This window comes from Drosophila virilis, chromosome 4 (assembly GCF_030788295.1).
Source record: "Drosophila virilis strain 15010-1051.87 chromosome 4, Dvir_AGI_RSII-ME, whole genome shotgun sequence".
NCBI lineage: Eukaryota > Metazoa > Arthropoda > Insecta > Diptera > Drosophilidae > Drosophila > Drosophila virilis.
Window position 1 is genome coordinate 4,933,963 of NC_091546.1, and position 12,076 is coordinate 4,946,038.

Here is a 12,076-nt window from a genome sequence, read left to right on the forward strand (position 1 = left end):
TTTATAACTTTTGATTGTGCCCTGTCAATTAAATATGGAAATTAAAATTCAGCATATAATCAAAAACGAAAACAAAATCGACAAAATCAACGTCACTTCCTTGCTTTAAATAACGGAATTTTCAATTACACAGCCCAAAACAATAGGCGAAAACAAAATACGTAATGAAAAGTGAAAATCGCATAGAGCGCACGCGTCCAGAGAGCAAGAGAGCAAGAGAGCAAGAGAGCGCGAGACGGCAAGAGAGCGAGCAGCTGTGTATAGGGCGAAATCGCTTAGTTGGTAAATGGAAATTTTTCGCTGCGACGAAATGAGCGTGCAATGGGAAAATCGAAATTTTCATTCATACTATAAGGTGAATTGCACAGTGTGCTTGGCAAACGAGTGAAAACCAAATGGAATTCGATTGGAAAAAGATTAATATTAAATAAAGTAAATACTGGAAAATGTTATAAATTTCTCTAGTTTATTTTCATGACTATAGTTTTTATGCAAAAATGTGTCCAATTTTGGTTTGTTTATAAATAGAAAAAATGTAGAACATATTCATTTTTCACTTTTTCATAAATTTCTATATATGTTGCTTAATTAGTTTTTCTGCAGTCTAAATACTATTTTCAATTGTTTGTATTGGTTAATTGGTTAATTTGTAGATTCTCATTAAGCGAAAATTCCGGGCAAGTCCTTGTGATTTCGTGCCAGTGTTTCCACTTGACATTCCGTTCCACCCGCATGTCTAAAAATACCCGTCACGCACCCACGAAGCGCCAGTCACATGTGCCATGGTGAAAATGTTGCCAGCCTCGCTCTCTCCGGCTCTGTCTCTTTCTCTCTCGCTCGCTTTGGGGCCGCTTTGAGGTGAAAGCGCAAAACATCGCGCAGCGCTCGGACAGTCGTCCACGAAATTCGCCCCAACGAGGCAGCTGAGCTGCAAACGAACCACACGCCAGCGAGCCACAGTCGTGTAGTGTAGTGAGGAAAAGCCAAAGAGAGCAAACTACGGCAGTAAAATAAAAAAAAAAAAAATCAGAAAAATAAGTAAAATAGAAAAATTCAGCTAGAAAATTAGCCAACAAAATACGCGGCGTGTGCATTATATTTATTTATAACAAATTCCGCTTAGCGCGACGCATTAAAAGGTGAACAAATACACAGATTTTTCAGTTACTAACCAGCTAACACAAAAGAACGAAAAAAAATAAGGAAAACCTAAAGAAAATCGAAAGAAAATGAACTGAGGCATATGCAAACGAAAAGAAAAATAACAAGCTACTAAACCAAAAGCAAATGCTGTGCCAAGTGTACAAATACTAATCGGTTACTTCCTCCTCCAAAACAACGCACAACCAACACACACACGCACACACATACACACTGACTGATGATGACAACGCAGCAGCAGCTTGCGGCAGCAGCGTCGACTGAATCGGCGGCAGCAGCAGCAGCAGCAGTGGACACAGTCATGACAGCAGCTGCGACATCAACAACAACAAGCACCAAGCTGGGCAATGGCAATGCGGGCGGCAACAACAACAAGAACAACAGCACGAAGCAAGGCAAACACAGGTCGAGGTCATCCGCACGCTATGATGACATGGAAAAGCAGCAGCGAAAAAGTCGCGCCATCGTCTCCATACCGAACACCATAAAGCTGAGCATGTTGAACAGCGGCCTTTTGTCCTTTGAGCGTATCAAGCTGGAGGCGCGAGATGAGAACAATTCGCTGTCGAAGACCATACCGAATGGTCCGATCGATGTGCGGCATTTTCTCAAATTGTGCGATCTGCGTCGCAAATTTCCGGTTCTATATAAATTGGAATTTCAGACGGCCGCCAAGGTGGAGGCAAACACCTGCCGGCATGCGCTCAAGAAGAACAATCAGGAGAAGAATCAGAATCCCAAGTGCATTCCATATGATTACAATCGGGTTGTGCTGCAAAAGCTACCGGGCGTTCCCGACTCGGACTACGTGAATGCCTCCTATATGGACAGCCTGCTCAAGCCGAATGCGTATATTGTTACCCAGGGACCCGTCGAGGAGACTGTGAATGCCTATTGGCGCATGGTCTGGCAGGAGAACATAAGCGCCATTGTCATGCTGACCAAGACCTTTGATTTTGCCAAGGTCATGTGCGTACAATACTGGCCCCCGAATATGGAGGTGCACGAGACCTATGGCGATATACACATAAATATTGTGCGTGAGGAACAGTTGGCCAACTTTCACATACGCACCTTTCGTCTGTACAAGAAAGGCGAACAGGGCGAGGTCACGGACGAGCGTCTGATCCTGCAGTTCCATTATACGGAATGGTATTCACACTCCTGCCCCTTCTCCAATGCCCTGCTAGAGTTCAGGCGACGCGTCCGCCTCGTAGTGGGCAACATCATTAGGGACGAGGACGATGTCGATATGCGTGGACCCATTTTGGTGCACTGCAGCGATGGCGGCGGCCGTTCCGGCGTCTATATGTCCATCGATGCCAATCTGGAGCTGGCCGAAGAGGAGGAGTGCTTCAATGTCTTCGGCTATCTGAAGAAGTTGCGGCAATCGCGCAAGGGCCTGGTCGAGAATGTGGAGCAATACAAGTTCATCTATGACACGCTCGAAGAGCATATTATATGCGGCAAGACTTGGTTTCCCGTCTCCGAGCTCTCCGATCGCCTCAAGGCCAAGGCGCGCCGCAACTCCGGCACCAAGATGAACGAATATCAGTCGGAATACGATCAGATTTGCAAGCAGACGCCCCGCTTCACCATCGGCGACTGTGCCGGCGGTCATCGGGCCGATAATCGGGAGAAGAATCGCGATGTGCTCTGCGTGCCGCCGGATAACTTTCGTCCCTATTTGACCAGCTTTCAGGGCAACGCCTTCACGGACTACATCAATTCGGTTTTTGTGGACGGGTATACAAAGCCGCGCGAGTACATTGTCACCGAATGGCCCATGAAGCATACCCTCGGCGAGTTCTGGTCTCTGGTCTACGATCACGAATGCTCTGCGGTCGTGGTGCTCTGCCAGCCGCCCTCCCAGTCGCAGCAGTATCCATCGTTCTGGCCGAACAAGTCGAAAATGGAGAAATACGGCCCGGTTTTCAGCGTGCACTATGTCATGTCCAAAAGCTATACGAACATCAAACAGTGGGAGTTCAAGATCAATAAGAAAATCGTTTCGCTGACCGAAATGATGGCCGGGGTCAAGGCCCCAACACGTACCGTCCAGCTATTTCAGCTAACCTGCTGGCCCATGGGCCACAAGGTGCCGAGCTCAACCAATTCGCTGGTCTATTTAATGAACATGGTAGAGATCTGGCGCAACAAGGTCGACTATGGACCCGTCTGTGTTGTCTCGCCCGATGGTCGCAGCCGTGCCGGGGTCTACTGTGCGGCCAATGCGTGCATCGAGCAGGTCATACAGCACGGTGAGGTCGATGTCTTTCAGGCCGTCAAGACCGTGCGGCGCAACCGTCCACAGCTGGTCGAGAATATGACCGAGTACAAGTACTGCTACGATCTGGTGCTACACTATGTCCTTCACTTTCTCAACAAAAAGGATTGAGCTGTACTAAAAATTTATTCTTCTTAATTTTTTTCGAGGGTTCGAATCCTGTGCTGCAATTTCTCACATAAAAACAGATTTAAATCAAGATATGTACTTGGAGAATTCGCACTAGTTTCGGGCTTTGTTTCCCAACAAAAAGGATGCAGTTGTCCTGACATTTTTTTGGGGGATTCGAACCCTGTGCAAACTGAAGATTGAGCCGAACTAGAATTTTTGTTAAATTCAAACCCGCTCAAACAACTGCTTTATGGTTAACAGTACTAAGTCCAAGTGGTCCACATTCAATGCCTACTATCTATAATCTAATTAGTGTCTACTCTATGAGAGCTTTCAAGCTGTAGAGCTATAGAAATCGGGGCTAGACTCGGCTTGGCACAGCCCTTAAGCAATAATACTGAGTATTTTTGTTGTGCACAAAAACACATTTTGTTAGTTCTTTTGTTGTCTCCGGAAATTAAATTTCCCCATTTTATTTGTAGGTCCACAAGTTCCTAACTGGACTATAAATATATAAAGATAATTTAATCAAATGCAAAAGCCATAAGTACTATATGATCTGATGTTTGAACTGTATGTGCCATGTCTAATGCCCTAATTGTTGTTGTTATTAGTATATAGAAATATATATATATATATATATATGTATGCCGTATGAAGAAACTCTTGAACTATTACAATTATATTTACGACTAAATATGATTATGTTTACGATTCATATATATATATAATTACGTTAACTCTTAAAACTTGCTACCTTATGCAAATTGTTGATATATATCTAAACTTTACTGCATACTATAAATGGATAATATATATATATATATAAATGTTTTGTTCTTGTATAAAAAAAAGTCGCATAGTTTTTAGGGGGCTGGTCTTGAAAAATGTTTGAAATTGTATTTTTTATTCATGTTAAACAAAAACTGCAAAAACAAAATATTTATTTAGGTGTAAAACGAAACGCAACATCAAAAACAAAACCCCAAACACTATCGTGAACAAATTGTTGATTTATATGGAATGTACCCAGACATACATCCATACACATACATATGTCGCGTCTATACTTGTATATTTTCGCATTTATGCATTCGAAATAAGATATATTTGTCTAACAATTCAAATGCATATAACAAATACACACACACACACACACACACACACACACACACACGCACAACACTTATATTTATATACATATATATACATATATTCTTATATTCTTGTAAATGTATTGAATTTATTTTTTTAAATGTGAATAAATGTGTATTTTGGAACGATTCCGTACGAAACTTTAGAGTAGGTTACGAAAAAACCAAAACAAATACCACAAAAAAAAAACAAGAGAAAAAAAACCGGGAAAAACTACTTGAAATTGTGTTTTTATTTTTATGGGCAAATTCTTTTATATTTCAGCTATGGAAAACGAGAAAAGAGAAATTCATATAAATAAATATCTGCAGCGAAATCTTGCCTATAGAATTTCCATTTCAATTTTACGAAAATTTAAAATCTTTTGCGCTCAGGTGCTAACCGTAGAAACCAAAACAAAAATAAAAATAATGTTAATTCAAAAAGAAATGGGTGTGATAAATGAGAGCGGGAAAGTGTTGTGAGATGTGCTTACATAACGAAATTTCTGCAGGTGGCAGACAGTCTGAGAACCCGTTGCCTTACAGATTATTGAGAAGGTAAATCGGCTGCTGCCTAGAGTTTTTTAAGCTTTCGCCTAAAAAAGGAGCCTCCCTTTATAATAAATTAAATTTTGTTATAATATTTCTTGCATTTGCAAAGAGCATTCTAATATTGACATTGAATAAATACTTAAATAATATAAATTAAAAATTAATTTCTAAGATAAACAGAATAATTGCAAACAAGAAGACATTTCGGAATACATTTCATTATGCTTACATATGTATATATCTTTATCTATATACATATTCATAATATAGCCATGTCTGTCAGTCATGTCTGTCCGTCTTTCTGTTAGTTTAATTTGAAATGTTAACGAAATGTATCTTCAGCATCGAACTACTATAGTAATTAAATAAACTTAAGACTTTTAAGATAGTTAAGATATCTATCTAAATATAAAAATTACCATAGATAAACCTTCTCCATCTTTAGTTCAAGACTCGCCCTAGAATTTGATTTAAGGTTTTTCTTTTAAGTATTCCTCGAAGTATCAATTTATTCAAATTGTCCATTTATGGAATATTTTTCTTAATTCTCTGAATCATAAATTCAATATTTTTCTTGAATCCCAATTGCACTTCTGAGTGCATCAACAACTTTGATCGCATCCAAGGCTTTGATCGCTTTATCCCAACATTTATGGATTTCCATCAGGTCGTCGTATAAATCCATGTCAATAATTACAATGCCACACCGTAGTTCTGTCAGGCATTACGCTTTACATCTTTTGATCTCTGCATTCCAAAACTGAGTCATAAACTCAAAATATCAATCAGAATATTATAATTTTTTTTGCGTATTTATTGGAATTTTTTCATTTGCGGGCAACAGAGAAAAGGAAAAACAACAAATGAGATGATAAACAAAACAAGATGCTCCGCACAATAATCGCAATGCGAAAAAACAAAATAAAAAAAAACCTTGACCAGATTACATTTTAATGCGTACAAATCAAACAGAGGCCTCCATTATATAGATATCGCTGTGCGATAAAGACAGCGCGGGCTGGGGTAGCGGGGGCGGCTGTGCAAGGTGTGGTCGCTATAAAATCGATATATGACAGCACAGCTCTTGCTGTGCCCAGCAATAAAATACAACAATAACAAGAGCCACAACAATAATAGTAAAACTTGAGCACTCGCCATGACATCAGCAAAAACTAAATTTAGATATATATATGTATTCATATATATATATATATATATATATATATATATATATACGTATGATCCCTGTAAAAACAGGCTAAAGTGGGGCTAAACAGAGGTTAAACTGATTTAAGGCAGCTGAAAAAGTTGCGAGTATTTTGATAATTTCTGTTTTTGATGGCGCTTAAGTCGTGGGCCGCACTAATTGTTATTGTTAATGGGTATGATGCAGATTAAAACATGTCTGTAGTGGGATTGTATTATCTATGAACGCATAAAGTATATATTCTTGATTAGCATCAACAACCGAGTCAATGCTTTTCTGTCTGTCTCTATTAATGCGTCGATCTCGAGGCTTATAAGAACTAGGAACTTACAATATAGAATATTAATCTGATTTTATAACTATCTGATAATAGATAATAGAAGCACAGCTTTTGCTTGACCAACACGCATTTTGGCCAAATCGTTTTTGTATTTCTATATATATTACATATAATGAAAGCGAATCTTTCTTGGCAGATTGAGGGTACAGGGTATCGTTTTGTTGACTACAGCACGCGTTACCATTGTTGCCATGCGGCAAGTTTGAACATTTTTGCCATATACAAAATACGAGCGAACAAAAAAGAGCAATAAGTTGTTTTTTGGAAAATTTATTTATGAGCTATTAATACAAAACGAGCGCGTGGCAAATTAATTCCATTTGGCGGGGGAACGTTGGGAAAAGCTCTTCAAATTAGTCACAGTTTGCTTTTAGGAGCTGTTTTAGTTTTCGCTAATTAAAAACTCAATAGCAATTAATATTCATGGGGGAGGGCGAGCTAAAATTTATGTCACATAAACTCGAACATGGGCGCAAAACTAAATCCCTGTTTTTAATTGCCCGTTGTGAGTGTGTGTGCTGTATGTGTGCTTGGATGTGTGTATGTGTGTGTGCTCGCAGAATTTTCTTATTAATTAATTTGTTTTCAAATAGATTGCATTCAGCTAAACCTTTATGAACTTTATAAAGCTTGTATATGCTTATCAAAAACTGGCTGCAAAATATAATACTTACCATAAACTTTCTGATTTTTTTATATTTATTTATTAAATGTTGCAAAACATCAACAAACATTTGTTAATAAATGAAGAAAAGTGCGTCAAGCTAATTTTTAAAATTCAACTAATATTTTTTATTTGTTTTCATACTCTTACGAAATCTCCTTCGAAAAGAACTGGAAGCACCTTTTAATTATTTTATATTCGGGTTTTGTTGTGGCTGTAAATTTTCTCATTGAATTCTGTTTGACATATTGATAGTTTATTTTTGGTTATATATTTTTTTATCATTTTTAGTATTTTCAGTTGCGTGTTCTCCTTTCTTTTTTTGTATAGTATCATTGTGAACAGTGAAGCTCACAATATAATAGTTATTGTTCATAAATAAATCAATGTTGGCGTTTGCTTGGTCGTAGATCTTCTTGGACGAAATCCTTTTCCCTCACAGCTGTTATTAAGGGTTTGGACTTATGGTAGCTAGCTAGTAATTACCCACAGTCAGTTTTTCTATCTAGGTTCGAGGTTCGTTTTGATTTCGGTATCAAACCAGTTCCATGGATCAGATTGTTTCAAGTTTATATACACATAGAATGCCTACTGTAGTAAATACTTGAACATAATTTGTAATAGATGAAATTTAAGTTAAATATTTGTGACACATAATTCTTTTTTGAGAGTTGTTCCCTCTGCAAGTGCCCATTGTAGTCGCAGCTACTCAACTCGCACCAATTGCGCTCCGTTTGCTTGTGTTTCCTTAAGAATTGCACGGCAGAGGGTCGCATTCTATATGGGCAACTAGTTATGTATTGTACATTTCCCCCTTTATGCTGCCCGTCGGGACTATTGCCACACAATTACCTGCCGCTGCTGCTGCTGTTGTTGTTGCCACACTCCTTTGGGCCTGCCATTCACAATGCATTATTAGCCTTTGTTTGAGGCATTTTGTAGCCTGACGTCGGCTGCGTTGTTTGGCTAATTCAATTATGCAACGTCTACGTGAGCCGTGTGTGTGCGAGTATGTGCGAGTGTGTGGCTGAGTGTAAATGCAATTGAAGCCAGGCAAGCAGCACACACGTCTATTACACACCTGTATGCACACTCTTGTGTTCATTCAGTCACGCATTTGACTTAATGGCCGCTCTGCAAACCCTTTCCGCGTGAAGTCGTTTACATTAGCAGTCGGCGTACACATACATAATAATAATAATTGTTATTATAATAATAATCATCATGATATAATAATAATGTGTAGTTGGCATTTTTAACGCCAGCGACAAGAGCTCAGCTCCCTTCTAAGCTGGCGGCAATGGGCCGGGCACGTTATGAAAATGAGTTGAAAACAGTTGGCCTTTGGCTTTTCATGTGTGTGCCGGTGTGTATGTGTATGCGTGTGTGCATGTGTGTGCGTGTGTGTTAGGCTTTCAAGTTTCACGTGCTCGGAGTGAAAATGAGTGGCACTAATTTGATATGACATGAAATTAAATTTAAATAATTAAAGAAATGCCTTTTGTGCGGCTGCTGCTGCTGCTGCTGTTGTTACTGCTGCTTCTGTTGCTTTTTCTACTGTTACTGCTACTGCTGCCTTTTCTGTTGCCTCCGGCAACGAGCATAGCATACTTTTGTGCGCCCACACATTTTAATTACGTATTTGCCAGCCGACAGCACAGGATTCGTGTAGCGAACGAAACGCAGATCAAAGATGGGATTTAATTTAAATATGAACACAAGTTGAAAGAACAAAATGGAAATAATTCAATATTTATTTCTTAAGAAAAGAATTTAATGAGCCGGGTATTCAAATTTAGAATTCTTAAAAGTGAATCAAACAATACAACATATGCCATTTTTATTGCCAACAAAATGGGCTACAATTTTTAATTATAATTGTGAAAAACAGCTCAGCCAATATAAACGTGACGGACTAGCAAACGAGAGGTCGCCGGTTCAACTCTGGCAGCAATTGTAATACAAATGCATATTACATTTTCCACTATTGCCAAAGTAAAAGTTATAAAAATACGAAGAATTTCAAAGGTACTTGTCTGAAGATTGGGAAATTCACAAAAACTTGCTTGTTTAACATTACTTATTTGACACAGGCAAAGTCGGATTCTTTTCTCTGGCAATAGAAATATATGCTGCATCGTGGCGAGATCGCATTCAAAACAAAAACTTTTCCTAAACATATTGAAGACCTTACTGCCTATCGACTTTGACTAAAATCAATATTATAATTCACAAATAAACAAATAATTTTCTTTCGTCTTTTGCGGCTCTATAGAGACCCAAAGGATTGGAAGGATATTAATATATTTGCTGCATGCCTACGAGCGTGCGCAAAATGTTTGCCAATTCGAAACCGAATGGAACAAAAGCACATAAAATATTGCATATTCATATTTAATTTGTTTTGACAAGCTATGCACAAACAAGATGCCAGCGAGTGAGAGAACAAAATGAATGAAAAATTTCAAATAAAACTCAAGTGTGTGGAGCCTGTGGACAATGCATAGCAGAATTGCACTGAATAGGGCTGGCTATACGAGGCTACACATAGATTTAATTAATGTTAACACGATGACTTTGACATGCACACAATACAAATAGCACACACACACATACACAGAGAGAAAGATAGAGAGACACACACAGACACACACTAACTGCACTTGGCACTGCTGATAACTGACAAATTGAAATAGGCGGCCGTTTGACTAAGTGACTAAGTGACTGACTTGGCTGCTGTGTGCAGCTGCATGTGTGTGCATGTGAGTGTCTCATGTGTGTGTGTGAGTGTGTGTGAGTGTCATGTGTGTGGGCTGCGCAGCTGGCATTTGGCTTGCTGACGCTCAAGTTGACTGCTTTGGTTTATTGTAAACATGTGTGCCAACTACTTGAGTACCCCGTCTAACCAAGTGAGTTCTACTTGTATGTTAGACAATAGAAACACACACACACCCACTCGCATACACTCGCACACACATACACTCGTCTGTGGTGCCATTAAAATCGTAATTTAGTGAGGCACTGCAAATCAGATTGAAGCGAAATTGCGACTGAAACTGATTTCAAAGCAACCACAAAACATATGTTGGAAATATACTTACTTAATATTAAGAGAAATAATTTGAGAGCACGGACCATTTTCACTTTATACTGTGTATATATGGCATATAGTTGTGGTATTTTCTGTAATCTGCTTAGCCTCTTTCATCATTTAAATGGGAAAATTCAAAGGAGAGCTTAAACAGCATATCTGAAAGCTTCAACTCTTGAGATTTCAATATTAAATCGTTGATGAAATGGGACCTATAAGACACACAGCCAGAGTCCGTAAGTGTATTATACTTAGAGTATACTACACAAATTTGACGTTTATATTGGGAATATCAAATTAATAAAATATAACCTGCATTTAACATAACCTGTATTTAACATAGCAAATCTGTCTGTACTTCCGACTTTCTCAATATTTGAAATTATTCAAAATCTTCTATTTGGTATTAACATTTATCTTTACTATAGCATAAATAGAATTTACCCTTTTAATTGATAATTCTACCCTGTGATCGAGACATATGGTTATTCTATTCTATTATTAGCATAAGCACCTAAGGGGTAAGCGAAATCGGGTCGAGTATCTTTTGTAGAGCATACAAAAACTATGAATATTTTAGTAGTATTTATACGATTTTAAAAATATCATAACATTCGAACTCAAGGCTCAACACTCGCAAACATATAAAATAGTTAAGCTCGTGCTCAGATTTAATAGGACAATTAACCTCAGTAGCTGACGTATAAGCCATGTGAATAGTATCTTTAACAGTGCAATCCTTTTGTTCTCAAGTTCATTTTAAGTGATTGTCAACAACAAGAATAACAACAACAACAACAACAACTGAGGGAGGAGAAACATGAAACACGAGTTCACTAAATGCAAATTTGCATACAAAAAAGCCAGGCAGCTTGTTGTTGTTTTTTGGTTGTAGTTAGTCATAATGAGCTGCACACTCGCACACACACTCACACGCACTCGCACACACACTTTGGCAGTTGAACAAATTTTGAAAAGCTTTTTACATTATGCGAAAATTTGATATGCTCTGTGTGTTCACATACTATATATTGTTGCCTTGTTCATTATGTATTTAATTATGCTTTTGTGCATAGTTATTACAAACACGCACACCCACAGCCACACTTACACACGTACACACACGAGCACTAAGCCACGCAAAGTTTTATGCAGCTAGTGAAAAAGTTTTGCCACAGTTCCGCCGTACCGCCCCGCCCCGCCCACAGCCACAGGCTGCGTCACTTGCCTCCGCGCCAAATGTCATTAACAATTTTTGTGAGCTGCCTCAACAGCTCCGGCAACAACTTGAAACTTTATGTGTTATAGTCTAACAAAATTATAGTTTAATATTTAATTAAATATTTTGCAGCTTAGCAGCGCTTATGCAGTGTTCCCCCCCCCCAAACACCCGACGTGAGCACCCTGCAAAAGGGGCGCTGCACAAATATTACAAGAAATATTACAAGCCGAACAATAAATACCCTTGTAGATGCATGGCTAACGGCTTGGCTGATATATGAGGAGATTTGTATTGCTCGCAAATGC

The 12,076-nt window shown here is 38.7% G+C and overlaps 2 protein-coding genes across 11 annotated transcripts in view; both read left to right on the forward strand.

The window, feature by feature from the left end:
* Positions 1-12,076, forward strand: part of LOC6627504 (dipeptidase 3) — a 416,202-nt gene that overhangs the window by 379,802 nt on the left and 24,324 nt on the right. The window lies entirely within an intron of this gene.
* Positions 620-4,845, forward strand: Ptp36E (protein tyrosine phosphatase 36E). Of its 3 annotated transcripts, none has more exons than XM_032438419.2 (2): positions 622-1,139; positions 1,397-4,845. In XM_032438419.2, the coding sequence occupies exon 2, from the start codon at positions 1,463-1,465 to the stop codon at positions 3,557-3,559; it is 2,097 nt and encodes a 698-aa protein (XP_032294310.1). In that variant the 5' UTR covers positions 622-1,139; positions 1,397-1,462; the 3' UTR covers positions 3,560-4,845. The 3 variants fall into 3 exon arrangements, with proteins under 3 accessions (XP_032294309.1, XP_032294310.1, XP_032294311.1); XM_032438420.2 differs by having other exon boundaries at positions 1,400-4,845; XM_032438418.2 differs by having other exon boundaries at positions 620-4,845.

What these genes read in the sequence shown, in the direction of transcription:
- Ptp36E (XM_032438418.2), top strand. Translation starts at nt 1,382, where the DNA reads ATGATGACAACGCAGCAGCAGCTTGCGGCAGCAGCGTCGACTGAATCG.